The 19,044-nt window shown below is 35.7% G+C and overlaps 3 protein-coding genes across 11 annotated transcripts; 1 reads left to right on the forward strand and 2 right to left on the reverse strand.

Moving 5' to 3' along the window:
- On the reverse strand, positions 1,091–5,099 carry LOC109826259. Its single transcript, XM_020393266.1, has 5 exons — positions 4,760–5,099; positions 3,143–3,243; positions 2,552–2,668; positions 2,360–2,461; positions 1,091–1,442 (listed from the first exon to the last, which is right to left on the reverse strand). Exons 1-5 carry the CDS (start codon positions 5,025–5,027, stop codon positions 1,272–1,274), a joined length of 759 nt encoding a protein of 252 aa, XP_020248855.1. The 5' UTR covers positions 5,028–5,099; the 3' UTR covers positions 1,091–1,271.
- On the forward strand, positions 6,591–10,106 carry LOC109826213. 4 transcript variants are annotated; one of them, XM_020393212.1, is made up of 8 exons: positions 6,591–6,706; positions 6,780–6,986; positions 7,074–7,208; positions 7,588–7,662; positions 7,812–7,931; positions 8,180–8,285; positions 8,367–8,424; positions 8,530–10,106. In XM_020393212.1, exons 2-8 carry the CDS (start codon positions 6,890–6,892, stop codon positions 9,898–9,900), a joined length of 1,962 nt encoding a protein of 653 aa, XP_020248801.1. In that variant the 5' UTR covers positions 6,591–6,706; positions 6,780–6,889; the 3' UTR covers positions 9,901–10,106. The 4 variants fall into 4 exon arrangements, with proteins under 4 accessions (XP_020248801.1, XP_020248803.1, XP_020248804.1 ...); XM_020393214.1 differs by having other exon boundaries at positions 6,614–6,706; positions 6,851–6,986; XM_020393215.1 differs by lacking the exon at positions 6,591–6,706 and having other exon boundaries at positions 6,901–6,986; positions 7,060–7,208.
- LOC109825579 (PHD finger protein ING1) lies at positions 11,434–18,416 on the reverse strand. 6 transcript variants are annotated; one of them, XR_002243030.1, is made up of 9 exons: positions 18,278–18,416; positions 17,461–17,532; positions 16,154–16,341; positions 15,232–15,292; positions 15,032–15,131; positions 14,476–14,605; positions 14,197–14,378; positions 11,754–11,845; positions 11,434–11,614 (listed from the first exon to the last, which is right to left on the reverse strand). XR_002243030.1 is itself a non-coding variant. In XM_020392436.1 (7 exons), exons 1-7 carry the CDS (start codon positions 18,303–18,305, stop codon positions 14,268–14,270), a joined length of 690 nt encoding a protein of 229 aa, XP_020248025.1. In that variant the 5' UTR covers positions 18,306–18,416; the 3' UTR covers positions 13,195–14,267. The 6 variants fall into 6 exon arrangements, 2 of the variants coding, with proteins under 2 accessions (XP_020248025.1, XP_020248026.1); XR_002243029.1 differs by having other exon boundaries at positions 11,434–11,619; XR_002243028.1 differs by lacking the exon at positions 11,754–11,845.

Genomic DNA, 19,044 nt, shown 5'->3' on the forward strand with positions numbered 1-19,044 from the left:
GAATCTGAAGCTCAATCTCTCCTTTTGGGCTTCGCCTTGCCTCTTATAAGGGGTGGACTGACATCTTGGTGGAAATCAGACTATCTCCCTCTAGTGCTTATGCTACTCAGAATTATCGCCTACCCTCCACTACATTCTACCATCATGGGTGATTGTTGGTCTCTTTTTAAAGTTTTCAACACCTCAAATGTTCGCCACATTTGACGCACGGGCAATATATGTGCACATGATTTAGCTTAATATGCTTGCAGATATAAAGGTACCACTTTCTTGGACTCTCTTCTAGGTCCAGACTATATATGTAACCAAATTATTCTTGATGCCCCTTAATAGAATCATTTCATGGTTCCTTTAGAAAAAATAAAATTATTCTTGATGCCCCTTAATAGAATCATTTCATGGTTCCTTTAGAAAAAATAAAGCTAGGATTGCTCTAGTATCATATTAAAGTCCCTATCATTACATCAAAACTACGAAGTTATTTGTAAAGGTTAGAGAGTTATAATTTTATATTCTAACATATCTGAAATTGATTTTGATGGAATCAGAAACATAAGCTTCTTGAGCAGATGAGTAGACAGATACCTACATGAACCTTTTTTCTCATACGAAAACCGCTACTAAACGAAGAATTTTTTTCACATCCAGTTGTACAAAGCAGATAATATTCCTCAAGAAGAATTTTTCAAAACAGACCCACTCCAAATTTTTTTTCTTAAAACCGACCCGTTTTTTTTTATTTATCAAAACCGACCCGATTTTGTAATTAACAGCTTAATCACCTTCCTAAACAGTCGGGGTTGGCAACCCCGACTATTTAGGACCTTAATTTTTAGGGTTTAAGGCTTCTAATTAGGGTTTAACACCTTCCTAAATAGTCGGGGTTGCCAACCCCGACTGTTTAGGATAGTGATTAAGCTGCTAATTACAAAATCGGGTCGGTTTTGATAAATAAAAAAAAAACGGGTTGGTTTTAATAAAAAAAAATTGAAATGGGTCAGTTTTGAAAAATTCTTCTATTCCTCAATAAACATGTACAGGAATAGGCAAGGTCAAAGCCACAAGGGTTTATTTTCTCATCAGCCAAGTAGATACAAATGGGAACAATTTCCATTAGCTGTTTCTGTAGTTCAGATTACAACATTTACAATTTTGTACATGGAACACAGGTAAACGACATGATTATGGATGGTTTCATCCATTGCATGAGTGGAACACAAGTGATTATGTTGTATATATACAAATTATGGACAGATGAATTGTGAGTTTATCTACAAGAAATCCCACTGCCAGTATATTTTCTCAACTATACCGCCCCCGCTGCGAACTGCAACTCGAAGGGTTTCTGATGCAGGAGGAACACCCCAGAGCAGTGGAACTGCGACAGTCATCTTTAACTTCTCCTGCAGTCCACCCTTGCTTGCCTTCTCAGCAGCGACAACCTGCAAATGGAAACATAAGCTCCGGAAAATTGTGACATGATGGGATTTGTGGGTCGTCATGGGGTAATGCAGCTTTGCTTCCCTGACAAAAGATTCTTAATTTGAACTATGATTCTGGAACTAGAACAAGGAGAGAACAGAAAGTAGCCTCTAGATGTATCTTTTCATTAGGCCAATACTCTAAATATGCGATAAAGGTGGATTTATAATGTCATACTCTAATATGTATCCCATGTTAAGCCTCCTTTTTCATAAACCTAACCCTAGACTATTACATGGCGATATCTTCTTGTTTTTTTTCCCAAATTACGTTTTAAAGGTGTATCTGGTGGGATTCGAGCCTGGATAGATCTAAATATCTAATATCATTTCAACTTAGCTTCTTTTACACTAAATAAATCTCCGAATATGTGGTGAAGGGTGCAGTTGAAGTACTTCGAATAAGTACTGGAGGATGCATTATAATGTGGTGAGGGGTGCAGTTCTTGCAGTAGTTCTTCAAAGATCTACTGGAGGCTGCAGTCCTTCGAGAGAACAAGACTCAACTATAGAGATGATGGTTTTTATTTTTTCTTATTTTTATTTAGCAATTCTTTCAAGAGGGTATAGAAGCTAAAATAGAGTCAGCAGTAGATCATTTGAAGTTTGGACTGCTGTAATTAACTAGCCAATTCTTGCATCTTGTTAATGTTAGTATCTAGAAAGATCATTCAACTCGGTTACAAACCTTTTTAGTGCTGTAAATATAAGTAAAAATGTAATTTTACAATCGACCATTTTATTCCACTCATTATAATGGCAAGAAAGGGATTGGCGCATGCATGCTTTGCACAATTTTATACAATATGACTAAAAGCAAGAATAAGAATACCAGGTTCAAACACTAACTCTGCATTACAATATGCTTCTCAAATTACCTCTCCTCCATGTTCTAGTACAGTGTCTTCAACAACATCACTTAGCATTTCAATGGACCGGCAAAAGCCAAAAATGCATAGTCTTCTTCCTGTGTCAAGTCCCTGCATGAAAAATGACAATAAAACTCATCAACCAAATGTCATATTGCAGAGTAAACAAAAAGCTAAGTTAATACAGGGGGCACTACTTACATTTGTTGCCGCAATATCAAATAGGGCACCAAGACAAAGACCTTGATCAGGATCCATGTAATCACTCTCCTGAAAACGCTGAAGTTTAAGTGACGACTTCAGTCTCTCTTTCCTCTTCTGCACAAGCATCATAAGAGTAGGTATCTCCAAAATAAAAGAAACATATGAAAAATTATAAACCCAAATAAATGACTGAAAGGGAGAAATTGGAAGAATTGTATGAACAAATTTGTTAGTCAATCCAACTACTTAACTGCATCATAACAACTTTTTACATTATTCAATTCGTGTGTCTAAGAAACAAACAAATTAATTGAGAAAGATACTTCTTAAAAAAGGCCACCTTTTATTTATATGAATCTGAGTGTACAAACTTCCCTTTCTGCAAGCATTCAGTACCCTTTCTTTTCAGAAGTAAAATATCAGGAAAAAATTTCCAAAAGAGATCCAACAGTAATACTTGAGTTAAATAAATTTGTGACAGAATATGTAACATAACTTCATTCAAGTAGAACCCAGATTAAGACTGCCGGCAATATCTGAAAATCATGAGATAAACAATGATCAGACATTAATTTGAAATGCATTTACATCTGAAGGAGCAAAGCGGCGAGGAACCAGGGACCCTCCTATCTGAATCAACCCTTCAGTTGTGAAAAGAGTTATTCTATCTTCTGGAAGCCATTGAATAGCTGCAAACATGACGATAACCATCATTATTTTATATGAATTAAAAACTTTCTACATATGAAAAGACGGACACAATTAGAATAGAATTTTTATTAGGGTATCTGCACTTTAATACCCCAAAATTTGACCTTTTTCGGACTTTGATACACGAAGTTCTGTTTTACAATTTGATACCCCAAAGTGCAAACTAGTCGACATTGATTTTGTTCAAGATTATCAACTTAGAAAAGTGAATGAAAAGCAAATGTTCTTACCAAATTTCAGATTTTTTTGAGTATGGGGGAATAATGAATAAAGTTAGCACTTTGGAGTATCAATTTGTCAAATTGACATTCACTTGAAAACTGGGGGTATTAAATTGGGTACTGACGTTAAATGATTTGAAACTTTTGGACATTAAAGTGCAAATAAGCCTAATATTTATTTAAAACATAGAAATAAAGCAACCATAATGTGATCATAGCATAAAAATATATGATAATCATATGCAAGACAGATTATAACAAGAAATAGGAATATTTTCAGGTAGTCCATTTTTTTATATACTAACGGAAAGAACATACAGACAGTAAGTCACAGCCAAACTTCCAGAACAATAATAAGGGTGAGATGCAAGGAAAAGATTTTTTTACACAAGGAGAAATATATAAGGTACAAAATTATAAAGTACATGTTTCTCTAGTCATTTAAGCAACTTCCATAACTTCCACCTTTGTTCCATAGGAACCTCCAGAAAAGTTAACGAGTTAGTTGAATTCATCGATATTTCAGCCTTTTTATTTAAACAAAGGAAAATTGGGATCTTTTAAATTTAATATATGATCTAATTTATGAATGTTCTTCCCAATAGAAAAAGCACAATATTCTCAAAGTCTCCTCATTACACCAAACTTCCATTATCGTGAAGACCGTGAGAGTTAAGTGTTATAATCTAGACTCTAACATCCTCCTTCAAGTCCAGGGCCCTCTTTATGGACTGAAATTTGGGTTTTCTTCTGTCCACGATACTGTTTGTGGTCACTTTAATGGGATTTGCACACAAACCACATTAAAGTCTCTTCTACTACATTATAGCTCCGAAGTTACCGTGAAGATTGAGGGCTATAATAATTTTATACTATAACAATATTCATAACCATAACCATTAGCTTTTGGGGTGCAGTCAGAGATAGAGCATAAAAGAGTTCAGCATCAACATTCCTTTTTTTTTAATCACATGAATTTGTATCCAAATTAATTTGCAAACCCGAGACGACCTACGACACATGTTTTTCCCTGTAAGCAAGTATGTAAACACTGGCCTACAGTTACAGAATATTTATCATAATACAATCTTAATGGTGCACATGGGCCTTCAATAACATCGAGCTCAGTGTCGAAATATTTTGCATCAATAACCCAATCAACCTAGAATCCAATCAAACTGAGATGTACCCAGATAACCCAAAACCTCAATTTCAAATAAAATCAATAAATTAAGCAGCAATATTAGTAACAAAAATCAAGGACCCAACTCACTTTGATCATCCCCATGAGAGGGAACCGAAGACTCCCACGGATAAGGGCCGTAAGGGTCACCGCCACCAAAGCACCCACCACCATCAGAGTCCTTGCCCCGCGATCGAACGATCAAAAGAGGAGGAGATCTGCACCGAGGAGAGAGGCTCAAATTCCTCGAGGAGAGAGAGAGCTTTGAGGAGGAGGGAGAGCAAGAGGAAGTCGAGGGGAGGGGGTGGAAGGGGGAGGAGAAGAAGCAGAGGGCAGCAGAGGAATCCGCCATTGTCATCGAAGGAGAACGAAATTGAGCGGTGATCTCTAAAGGGCTTTGATCTTTTTGATTTCTTATTTTTATTTTTTATTCTTCTATTTTACTTCGGCTTTTATTTGTTTTTTGTGTGGAGGAGGAGGCGGAGCCGCGGGGGCGAGGAAGCGAGGTCACGTGAGTCACGTGGGCAGTTGGATCCCAGCGGGGGTTTACTTGTCGGAACGATAAAGAAAACGGATAAGGAACGCGCCTCTATCGATCTTTTTCAAGCAACATTTTTGGGTTCTTCGCATGTTAATACCTCGAACTTTTTTTTTCCATTTTTTGATACATCCTGAGTTTCCTGGAATTTTATATTAACAATTTAAAACCTCAAAGTGCACAAAAGTCAGACGTCAATGTTGTATAAAATATCAATATTGAAAAGTGGATGTGAAACAAAATTTTACAACTACATCAACTGTCAATACGTACGAGACGCTACTAACAGCTTGGTTAAATGTATACTATTTACACTGTTTATATTATAATTTTAAGAAAAGTCACCTCTCTTTTTATTTTAGAGCGTGCATGGATTGGGGTTAATGTGAGAGAAGGTAGGACAGATATTTATCCTATTGGGGAATTTTATTTAATATAAATAATAGGAGGGGAAGTTACAGTAACTGGGAGGAAAAATCTTTAAGATTTTCTTCCCCTTCAAATTGGGCTGCAATGGAGGGGAAGAGAACTCTTAAAAAAAAGAGTGTTACATAGATATAATTGTACCCTTGTATCAATATGAGATCTAAAGGAGCGAAATAACATGTAAGGTTTTTTTTTATGTAAATTTATATATATTTTCTTAACTTCTCTTTACTATATTGAACTTCCCAAATAGAGTGAAATAAGTTCTCTTTAATTCTCCTTACTAAATTTTATATGTTGCCTTTATGGGTTATTTGGTTCACATGAAAAAGACTTGCAACGATAAATGAAGCGACAATTTTTTTATTTATAACGTTTGGTTTGCAACAACATAGTTAGTTAGCATAATTGAATTTATAGTTTGTAAAAAAGAATTGTATCATTTATTGCAGCCAATTTGACCGCAACAAATGTTGCAAATTTGCATTAACTAAAACTACCGAATAAACTAATGCCACATCATTAAAATTGGTGAATTCCAACCCAAAAATGTTTATCTTTTTGTATTTGCAGAGAAACAAACACTTGAATGTAATGAATTTTCATTTCCTATAAAAAAATGTAAATCTAACAAGTATTATAACAAACTAAACATTATATTTAGATTTGTAAATACATTTACCGCAGTAATAATGTAGATCCAAAGACCGAATTTGAGGTTTATTTCCTGCAACAAATGCAGCATGCAACATTTTATGCACATAATATTTATTGCAAATACAATTGCAGCAGTGTATCAAAGAGTCTCTTAACTTCTCTTAACGCACCCTGCGTTGACATTTTCAGGAAATGAAATAAAAACACCTGCGTTGACATTTTCAGGAAATCAAATAAAAACACCTGCACACGTTCAAGCATAATCTGATACAGTGAACTGGAAGCAGCAGTTTTTTAAACCAAATGCCTAGTCCACAGTCATTTACAATTATACCCTTCATGGTGCTGAACGGGGAAGGGTTCAAGAAATCCTCGGGCGCGAAAATCTTCAGCTAGGGTTTTGCCCCAATCCTGAGGTAAAATCTCTTCCCCGGTTTCTCTGCTTCTGTTATTCTCTTTGATTAATCGATTGATTGATTGTGATCTCAGGCAGCGTTGAATTCTTTATTCCTGAGGGGGGGACAAAAATCGAAAATTGATTATTTGATCATAATTTACAGAATTTTCGCCTACTTTGTTGATGCATTTGGTTAATCGACATGGACAAAAGGAGAAAGGTGAAGTTTTTGGATCCTGAACCTAGTGGGAAACAACATTTGCCCTCATGTCGAACCAAAAGGGCTCACTCTCTTAATGGTAATTTATCGTTTTTTATTGAAGAATTTGTCGTTAAAAAAGTTTTTGGTAGTGCTGATTATGAAAGTTCCAGTTTAATGCATGCAGCTGATGATGCGAAGACTTCTGAATTCAAAACATTTAAGAGACTTTTGGGAGAAACTGACAGTAAATGTAATGTTAATTGCATTTCTAAGCAAGTCAAGAAATTGAAAACTTTTGAAGGGAATGAGTCCTTGCAAGGTAAAAGCCCAAAACCAATCTCTTGGTTTTTCACCATCCAAATCTTTGCTAATTTACCCTAAAGTTACCACATTGAGTAAAAACACCCCCAAAAGTTATGTTGTAGAATATATTTATCATATTCCTTACTTAATTCTTTACTTGAAACTTCTCTCTTCTACAGTTCTACTGTTCAAAAACTAGCAACTCTGGGCTTAGGGTATTTTAACTCAACGTGGTAGAGTATGGGCCAAATTTAGAAATTTCATTTTGGGGGTAATATTTGCATATGGTCGATTTGCATGGTATATATGTAAAAAGCTCCTCTTTTGGGCTTATGATCTGTGCAAACTCCTGGTTAAATTATTACGAGTTCATTGTGGGTTCTTATCTTGTGTAGAAAAGAATGAAGCTGTTACATTTATATCTGATGCGAAGCGGTCTTCCCCTTGCTTGAGGAGCTCAAAGAAATTGGGTGAGCATTGCCATGAACAGTACTTTTGACATATTTAAGAGATTTCCCCCCCGCAGCTTTACACTAATCCTGCTTATTTTCACCTAGACTGTCATAGCTATAGAATGTTTTTTCCCCTTAGTTAATGATGTTCAATTTGGGTTTTTCAGAATCAGTTGATAACGGCAAATACAAACACAACACAACCAGTTTTATGTCACCCACTCAGGAAGCAAAATCTGATTGTTGGAAGTCCTCCTTTTCACCTGCAAAACTCTCACTAGACTTGGGTAAGCATTGGAAATAGCATAGTTAATATCATATATATCATCACATAGCAATTATGGCCTTTCTTATATTTGGATGTAAATTCTCCTGATTTCGGATCTATTTCTGCACTTGGCCTCCAAATCAAGGTTTTCTTTTTACCAAGTTTTCTCTGGACTAATGTGGCTAAGTTTTATACGAGTTTGGCTAGATTTCCGCTTTGAATGCAACAATGCTAACAACTGATTATTTCTTTTGAACTGTACCTTAGACCCAAATCACGAGTATGAAGGAATTTTTACAAGAAAGAGAAAGAAGTTGTTGCAGTTAGTTGCTAAGGCATCAGCCCATAAAGAAGACAAGATTTTATCTAAGAAGTTAGTTTCTCTTATCAGAATATCTTATTATCTATGCAATTCCCCTCTAGAGTCATGTTTGCTAACAAAATAAATTATCAGATCAGATTTGATTCCAGGGTTCTGGAAGAGGTTGGGTAGTAGACGAAAATCAAGCAATGTATGTTCTTCTATTTCATCAGAAACTGAATATTTGTTGCCCCTTATTATTTTAACATGTTTCAAACTATTTATCTATTGAACTTAAAATGTAATATCTTGACAGCTTGATGAGTCCCCTGAACGAGAGAAGAAGTTGCCAAGTGGTAAATATCATTTACATGCACCACTGGAAGCATATTGTGACAATAGAGAACAAGAGACTGCAAGGGAAGACATCCAACGTATTCTAAGAAGAAAATCGGAAATGGCTTTGCTTGCTCCTAGGTGTAGTGTATCGAATAAGCTAATTACTTTGCCAGAGAGTAATGACAAATATCTCGAATTTCCAACCTGTCATGGTCTTGAAGTTGGCTCTGAGCATCCTAGATTGCAATGGATATCAGTATCTGATGAAAAAAGAAAGTCACAGTTAGATGAAAAGATATGGTATCAAAAGACATGTAACACGCTTCCCAAATGTGAGGAGCTTATGGGTTTGCCACAGTGTTATCCTTTGATCCATACGTTTCCGACTTCTAATGTTTTAGATTCTAGCCTTGATGGCGCACAATGGCATCCAAATCCAGTACTAGATGACGAAGGAATTCTCGACAACTTATCAGTTTCCGAAAGATTCCATGCAATGGATCTGAAGATGATTCCCGGTACAGTGATCAAGGAAGAAGGAATTTTTGAGAACAGATCACTTTATAGTGAATACCACGGGATGGGTCTCCCTCTGTCCAAAGATAACGAGTCTTTTGCTTTTCCAAGTGATAACCTTCAGTATATACCAGCTAGGCATTCTGTTCAAACTGGACATCAAGGCAAAAATGAACACTCCATTTCAGAGGAAAACATGCTACCAGAATTTGACTACTGGATTGCAAACGACTTTCCTAATAGGAGACAAGTCAAATATAAATCAATTGTCCCATACGATGATTCTGCTTCTTCCTATGATCTCGGTGCTCGAGATTTTTTTTCAGAGTTTGCGAAAGACAAGTATAATCCTCCTTTGGTACAATGGAGCAACAACATTAAGCCTGAGCATCAAAAGAGATTGGATAATTTGCCACTAGCGTTATACAATGCTCCAAATTTAGTTGATAGAACGGAAGGGCCACGGGCTATTAATGTTTCTGAAGGAGAAATTATCAGTTTACATGAAAATTGTCCCATTTCAACTCCAAGATCTAGTATGAAGCAAGAATGGAATAGCTTACCCTCTGACCTCGATTGGTGGCCATTTTACACAAAATTCCCATTGGAAGGGAAACAGGCAGATGGTGGATTGGATTGCCTTGCTTCTAGAAGTAGGTATGAAGGTTTTGAAGGCATTGGAAACTTAATGGATATCCAAAGTCATTTTTTGACCGATTTTTCGTCTTTGGGGGCTAAATTTTCTATGGACAAGGAAAAGAGTATTTTCAGTTTGCTGCCAAAGAGATTAAGCTGGCACTGCCCTGAGGATGGTTATCCAATGAATGGGTAAGTTGGATATTCGTTTATGTACAGTTTTGTTAAGGAAAATGTACTTGTCATGATTTCTAAGTGATATTGTAAAAGATGCACTATCCCGATAGTGACATCTAATATTAGCAGGAATTATGTAATTTTGACCTGTTAGTAATTTTTCTAAGTTTGTGAACATTACTGGATTGTACGGTTCATTGATCATGAGTAAATCATTTATGTTCTCCACAATGATTATGCTTCAGTATGAGCAGTTAGATGAAATTAGATTATAAATTACGAATTGAGAGAATGCATGCAGTTTGTTTTGAAATATTATTAATACAATGTGTGATCCATTTACATGATACTGGATTAGTAGTAACTAGTATTAAGCCCGCGCCTTGCTGCATGGTATTATTTACCGAGGTATATTTGTCGCCAAATTGATAATATGATTTTTGCATATAACTGTTTATAAAAACTTTAGCGATAAATTTTTTTACTGCTATTTACATAGTGGACCTCCCAGCCATTTAACCCAACAATATATCAATTAGCAAGTCTTATCAATTTTCTTTAATAGAGCCAGGGAATATCTATGTACGTGAAATGTCTGATAAAGGTTCAAATCATCATCTGTAAAAACCCACAAATTTTTTTTTTGAACGGTGTTTCAAAGGTCCAATTTTTTTGCTTTACCTTGAACAGTAACCTGAACAGTATTTTTTAGATTCACAATTGTATTGCTGCTTGGAGACTGGGTTTAATATTCTGAATTATACTGTAGTAAAAATTGTATTTACTGTAGCATAACTAATGATTCTAAGGTTTTGCTTTTAAGTTAAAAAAGCAGTAGATGCCCTTGAACATGGAGGTGCATTATGGCCAGGAATGAATTAAGTGGAGTAATGATGTTATATTGATTCTTGGCACGGTACTTTATAACATCTAAAATTAAAAAAAATTGCCTACTAGATGTCAGACTATAAACTTGAGAAAATCTATAAATACTCAACGCAACTGCATCATCCCTTCAAATAACCAACCAAAAAATATTAACTCTTCAACCTCGATGATAATTTTGGTGATAATAATTGGTGTCAAAAGACTGCATCTTGTGTCTCAAGGATTCGGTTGATGCTATAAAAGAGAATTTGTGCTGGTTCGGTTGTGGCGATCAAGCCTAAGGAGCTGATTATTTACTCTTTAATTTCATCATATATATATATAGCACTGAGGTGGTAGCAAAATGCTTTCTGAACTCTGAACCCCACTATATATGGGGAAATTTAAGGTACACAATTTTGTTGGGACTTCTTGCTCTTAATGATTGAAAGAAATGAAAAATAATAACAATAATAATAATAATACAACTTCGACCTCACTCTCTTGATAAGTTCCCTTTTTCTACTTATTCAATCGACACTTGTGATCTTAAATACACCATATATTGGATTACAGCAGCGTACACTGGTACGCAAATACGCAAGTAAATTTTTCAAAAACTTTCCAGCAGAAACTTCTTGCACTTAATGGTTGAAAGAGTTTTTAGTATCTTCAACGTTCATCATGAGAAAAGGTGCAAATTAATTAAGGGAAAATATTCGTTAAGTGAGAAACATTTAAGGTACATATATCAGCAATATACGTAGCCTGCGATAAACTTTTGATCGTCCACTTCTTTCAGCCAACAGTTGACAGATCGAACCATAAAAGCAACGGGCACCTCATCAGCTTCAGCATCAAGAAACCTGGACTAGAGAAAGATAACTGGAAATTATTACTTCAGATTACCGTAAGATATTTTGAAGACAGATTAGATGGGAAGTAAATCCTTTAAGGGTTTAATTGCAGGTAGAACCCCCTGTAGAATTGTTGTGTTGAACTTACTACGCTTATAGTTTCATTGTTGCAAATAGACCCCCTGGGTTGAACTTTTTTCACTCTTTTTATCCTTGGTGAAATCTTGGCGGACGTTACCCCTAGTGAAAATAGTGAGTTAAGCTGAGGATGAAAAAGCGAAAATAATATAATCTAGCAGGTCTACAGGCAACATTGGAACTATAGGATTAGTAAGTCCAAAACAGATACTGCAGCGCGTCTATATATGTGCGATTAACGCAACCTGTAATTGCACAGTGCAACGCTGAGAAAAGAGCCAGCCTTCAGTTCAGCAGGTGCCAACCGAGAAAAGGTAGAATGGTACTGTGTGGCTTCGTCGTTAAAAATTGCAGTTACACGTCATCAACCGAGCATTTTAAAAAAAGAAGAAGAAGAAGAAGAAGAGCAAGGCTTTAAAGTGTTTAGGCTCCATTATTTCTCCAGAAAATAAAAAGAAATTGAAAAGGCTCCGCGGGGTTTTTATAGATTCTGTCCCATTTGTTTATGTAACTTTTGGCCGAGATAACCCGTTTAAGGAAACCAGGATTCATTGTTTTCAGTTGAAGTGTGAAGAACTGTTAAGCATAACGAATACTAACATCTTTTGTATGTCGACCGCTTAACGACAATTATATTTAGGATTTTGCAATATGACCATATAAGGTGATCCTTTCTGGCTAGAATATTGGGTAAATTGTGGATACACACCTTACTATCATCACCCAGTCGCGGACAGACCCCTTGTAGTTCTATCGTTGCAGATAGGCCTCCCAAGTGAACTTTTATTTTTCTTTGACTCTTTTACCCTCAGATAAAAGATAAATTTGGTTTCCGACGAACAGACTTCCCAAGGGTTACAGAGTTAGAAAAACTTTACTCTCGAGGAACCTCTCTGCAACTATAGAATCACGACAGGCGGTTTCAACTAGGTGTTTTTCCCCAGAAGGTAATTCCTGAAACTCAATAATTTAATATTAGGATTTTGTTAGACTATTTGTTACATTTATCGCTCAGATTTTGTTAGACTATTTGTTACATTTAGGTTAACCTTACCAATTGGTAGGAATTCGAACCACCAAATGTTTCTGATAACAATTGGAGAACCCAATAGGCAATAGTAATTTCAATTATCCGAGAGATAAATTTCAAATAACTTAATATTAGGAATTTTTTTTTACAAACTGTTAATATTTGTTGAATTTTCTATTAAAGATATCCTAAATTCTATTTAAGGAAAAGTGAGGGTATATAAGCGCTATCCTAATTCTACTTGAGAAAAAGCTAGGGTATATAAGCGCAAGCAAATGAAACTAGGTAGTAATTTAGTGCTATTTTCAAACATGACTGTGTCTTTTTTTATTTCAAAGATCGCATGCCATTTTAGTGACATGGTGACATCATGGAACAGATCTATTGTCTTAAAATTTAAACCCCACCAACAAATCGGCAATTCTCATAAAAGAACATGTAACTAGATTGGCACTGTAACATAAAAATACAATGTAATGGGACAAGTATCTTCAGGTTCGCAGAACCTTCGCACATTTTGGGTTACTTCTCAAAAACTTCAGAATCTAATACGAGTTTCAATATGTTTCCAGCGCACAGGATACGTGATGCATGTATAAAGGTAACAAGAAAATAGAACTTTGTTCAACAGTACGTATGAAAGCCGGTGTTTCTCAACATGCAATCGAATTCGAGTTCTACAGTCTATGTTATGGGTACTGAAGATAAGGTTGATTTCTGATTGTGAGCTCGCATCAATTCATTTGTAACGATGGATTGGAGCTCATCAAAACAATATCTTGGGTTACATGTTTAGTTTTCAAATAGGGGTAGTTGCATATTTGACCACCTATAGTATCATTGTTTTGAATTTACTACTACTTCATTTTAGAAGATATACTCTTTGGTAAAATTTTAGAACTTTGTTCAGCAGAATTTTCAGGCTAGGAGGATACAACAACCAGAGGCCAACATTGTTCGTTATATTTGAAGGGTTAATTGCACATAGACCCACTGTAGTATCGGTATTCTGTACTTAGTACACTTGTGGTTTTATTTTAGGAGATAGACCCCCTTGGTAAATTTTTTTGGCTCCTTCACCCTCAGACTCACTAATTTCATGAAAGAGCAATATTTGCCAAATTTTCAGCTGGATAAAATTTTACCGAAGAGTCTTGTCTTCCAAAACGGAGTAGTAGTAAATTCAAAACAGTGATACTATAGGTGGTCAAATATGCAACTACCCCTATTTGAAAACTAAACATGTAACCCAAGATATTGTTTTGATGAGCTCCAATCCATCGTTACAAATGAGCTGATGCGAGCTCACAATCTGAAATCAACCTTATCTTCAGTACCCATAACATAGACTGTAGAACTCGAATTCGATTGCATGTTGAGAAACACCGGCTTTCATAGAGTTGATAACTACAGATAAACTCACTCTTTGCTATTGCTCATGTAGACTTTCTATCCTGGACCATAATAACATTGACTCTTGGGCCAGAAAGCAAATCATTTAGTCTTGCGACGCTTTGGTAACCCAACGCAACTCGAACAGTACCATTTGCCTTTTGGATGTTCTTTTAAACCCACACACTGAAAGTGGAACCATTCAATCTTACACTGGAAAACAAACAAACAACAAAAGATTATATTTCACAAAAGAAAAGCTAGATTTGAGGAGAGAAAGTTGAAAAATGAGACAGAGGGAAATGTTTACATCAGGGTTGTCACATGCAATCATCTCCCCCCAGCTAACTTGGTTGCAGATGCAGTATGTTGGTTCATTCGGGTCTACTGGCAATTCAAAATCTGCACTTGGTTGCTCTGTCGGCGTTGCTAATTTTGTCCTGTACCCAAAATGGTAAACGTCAAAAATAACTTTTTTAAAGATAGTTCAAAAGGTAAATTTCACAAAGTCCCCCTTGCACTCGGCCTCCCTCAACTTTCAAAATTATACTAAACCCCCTTGAACTATTGAAAATTGTCATAAACTGCGTAATAAAGTCTGAACTGTCATTCTCATTTTTTTAGCTCCCATTATCTGAAAAGGAGAACATTGAATTTATATTTAGTACATAGAGGTAAAGTTTTCCAAAACTTGTCACGTGCCAACCACATGACACCTTACAGTGCCTGCCTCAATCATGGTACTTAAATTATACAAGTTCAAGGGGTTTTCTATGATTTATAAAGTTCAAGGAGGCTTGTGCAAACACGCCCAGACTTCAGGAGGTTTTGTGAAATTTACCCAAGCTTAAAATTGAGAGACATACTTTTTACGCCCTCCTCTACTGCTCTCAGTAGATCTTGCTGATCTCGTAATCCCATCACTGTTCAAGGCACTGGATCCACCACTAGCTGCGAGTTCCCTCTCTGCAGCCAAATACGAATACCATGTTTATATTTATCGGTTCTATCTAAGAATGGTGTGAAGCAATGAGAAGTAAGTAGTCTTCTGGTAAGTGAATGGTACCTTGCCGAAGGCCTTCGAGTTTTTTCATGTACTGATCAAGTAGGCAGATTTGCTCATCCACCTACAGCAAAATTTAAGGATTGGCAACAGATAATTGAGCATCCGAGCCTTTTCAAATAGGTCATTTAGCTAGTTAACTGCATGAAAATATTTTTTTTATTGATTGAATTTCAGCTATTAGATGTTTAAACTATAAAAAGCAATTAGATGAGACATTAAGAAGAAAGGGAGACTGGCAAAATAAATATGAAAGAACTGTACGATATCCATTAAATAAATAAGAAGATATCATTAGATGGATTAAACAGTTCATATTGAATACACAATGTGTACTTTATATGCACTAGAATGGCATATATAACTGAAATTAATCTCTATTAACAGCTCAGAATAAAATAGACAAACCCGCACGGGGGGGTGGGGGTAAATACTGATTGAAGTAACAAAAAAGAGAAACATGGAAAGTGATCAATAAAATTCTTCCTAATATCCCAGAATGCGAACCTTAAAAACTTGTACTCCGTGTACTAAGATATCACAACCAATCCATAATTCAATAGAATGGATCTAGATATTTGTATAACATGGTTATGAGTTCAGATCTTTCATATGGAGTACTGGAGTGCTACGAGGAAGCCTCAAAGTGTCCTAATGTCCAACTTTGTCCAAAAGTGACGAGAAAGTAAAACAGAGTCAGTAACACTCATCTTATAGGAAATACAGTAACATAGAGTGAAGTCAAAGATAAAATTTTACTGAAGGAGAAGACTATTTGAAGTTGACTTTTGACTTTTCCTAATACTATATGGTCTATCATCTATGGGAGGAGATTGCATCACAAACCAAAATAAATATGGAAATCATATTTAATTTTAATATTTCATATAGTACAGTAACAATACTAAGGTCCCTTATTACATACCAAATCATAAACTAGAGTAGCCAAATTCACTTTTTCATCAGCAATCCTTACGCAATGCTTCTGTTCATCGAGAGCTTCATCTGAAAATTTGATATGAGATCTACCAGGAGTGATATCACGAGATTCAATTCCTCGCCTAATTTCCTCCATTTCTTGTTCACAGCGTTGTTCATTTTGTCGTTGGACTCCTGTAATTATTAAGAGAAATCAACAAATAATACAGCCTTAATATTGTAGAACAACCTCTAACGGTCAGCACATATACAAAAACAAGCTGAAAAAGACAAATGATAATTGCATATTTGCCTCAACCAAAAGTAGTCAAGTATGTATACCCAACTAGGACACAACAATGGGATGCAGTTATTGTTCGTGTAACAAACAGATATTCCGCAAAGCCTGCATCTAAGACTTTCATACTAAAGAAAAATGGGGGAAAAGAGGAAAGAATCAAGTAATAAAGTTTACTACTGAACTATGTAGGTATGCATGTGGCTGGTTGGCCTGGAGCCCTTGTTTCCATCAGGTATGGGTTTTACTGATGCATGAGGAACTTCTCCATCAACAAGACTCCTTGAGAAGACAGGCATAACAAGTCAACCCAGAATGAAGAAGGGAAAAGGGAGAAAGAAAGAGGGAAAAGAACTTATAATTGAGGTTGCCTTTATTGCACTATTTGGAAAATTATAAGTAAAATGGTGCTGATTGCACAAAGAACAATAATTAGACCTTGAAGCCTCAATTATGTAAAATGCTAAATGTATTAGTTTTCTTATACTTCTCTTGTACGCAAATAAATATGGCTCTTCTACTTTGTCTTGAAATGGGGTGATGAGGTTAGGGATTCCCCTGTCAGTTTAATTGAAGTACCCAAATAGTACTAAAAGTGTGGTACAATTAGCCTTATCCATCAATTACTTGTCATTCATACATCATTCATTCAGGTCCAAACCGTTTTATCTATGCAAGATCTATAAGCACTCAATAAACTTTTCACAATCAACATGTGAATTTCCAGGAAATCAGTTTCATAAAAATATATTGAACACCAGTGCGTAACAAAGATGATGACCCTGAGCTGAAATGGAAAAAGGGATTCACGCAGCTCTCCGAAAATTTTGGTGCAAGGATCATGGGTATTAAATAGTGTTTTAGTATGGGATATTAATTTTTAGTTCTATTCATAGGTAGTTTTTTTTTAGATGAGTCCAAATCAGAAGACTGCAAGCAGTAAAAGAGATTAAACATTTCCACAGAAGTTGTGGTACAAAATTTTACGATAAAATAGATGTATGAACAAATCATACCCTGCAAACTTTTGTCCAAATCCCGCATGGTTGCATAGTGACGATTCAGAATTACTGGCAAGGATTCAATACCTGACGAAAGGAAACAACATCTCAATACCAAAAGATGGTCTGATGCATAAGCAATAAAATTCTGCACGCAAACAATAAATAAAAGATATGAAACGCATTATTTGCACCGAACTCAAGCTTTTCACGATATTTTACATGAAGAAAGAAAAAAAATATGGAGCAGGCAGCCCGGCTAACTGCTTAGGTGCTCACCCTAAGCATCCAGATTGGTTACCAATCCATCCGATGCACTACCCAACCATAGAAGCGACAATGGAGCATGCAATGCACGTGCAGCCGCCGTGGTATGAGCTAACAATTTCAGGAGGTTTACATGTTCAATTCATTTCAGCTTGAAAGGACTAGAAAAATCTCTGCTTTATCTATTTTTATTTGTCAATAGTTATTATAATAGCAAGAAGATGATTTTGGGTGAGGTTCAAGTTAAAGGGTTAAAGAACTACCCGCAAGCCAGACACGCGCACGCACGCGCGCGCGCGCGCACACACACACACACAAACTGTGTCTTCAGTTATAGTTCAAAATTACAAAATTTTATTAATGTAACGAAGCGACTACACACAAATAAGTGCAAAAAATAGCATCATCAGACTGCTAATCCTGCAAAAGTAAGTTCTTTAAACACTGAAAGGTCTTATTCTAAAAACCCCTAAAAGTTTGGGCACACGTCAAAATTTCCATCGCTAGAGAACCCGTAACTAAATGGAAATAAAAATGCGAAAAATAGAAGATAGAGAAATCTTACTGGCTTGGAAATCCTCGTGAAAACCCATAGCGAGATTGTGAAATTCTTGATTTTGATTATTTGGCGCCCTAAATTTGGTCGAAAAGGGTTTTCTACTTTCTATCGAATTGAGCCCTAGAGAGAAAGAGGCAACGGGTCGGGTTCCAGTCGGATCTTATGATACCCCAGTTTCACTTTGGCTTTTTTATATTGGTCCCTTGCATCTTTAATATTTCGAGATTAGTATCAGTTGAAATTATAATGCCCTCTTAGTTATCTCAAATTAGTCGTAAGCAACCATTTTGATTTGTGGGAATATCTCCAATTATGCTTATTTTTTGTCAAGGATTTCCAGTTATGTCCTCTGTTTAAGCAAGCTACTCTATATCAAAAGCCCGTTTAAACTTTACATGCAAGTGAAAGATGAAAGTGAGAAAGTTACTTTCATTTAACAATTAAGGTGTTTGTTTTCATGTAAGTGGTTATAAAAGTAAGATACAAGAAAGTTGCCACATATGATTTAATGCAATTTTGACTTCCCCTAAAAAAGTGGTGAAGTCACATGAAAGTGACAAAAAGGTAACTAATTTAATTAAATAATTTTAATTATACTTTCTAATTAATCTTATTTTGCCACGTCATCTTTACATTACACTTTCGATAATAATTTAATTTTTCAAACGAACAATGTATTTCACTTGCGTGCTGACATGGATGTAAAAGTCATTTGCAAAAAAAAATAACTTACATATTTTAAATTCACTTTCAGATTACCAAACACCCCCTAA

The sequence above is a fragment of the Asparagus officinalis genome, chromosome 10 (genome assembly GCF_001876935.1).
Source record: "Asparagus officinalis chromosome 10, Aspof.V1, whole genome shotgun sequence".
Lineage (NCBI taxonomy): Eukaryota > Viridiplantae > Streptophyta > Magnoliopsida > Asparagales > Asparagaceae > Asparagus > Asparagus officinalis.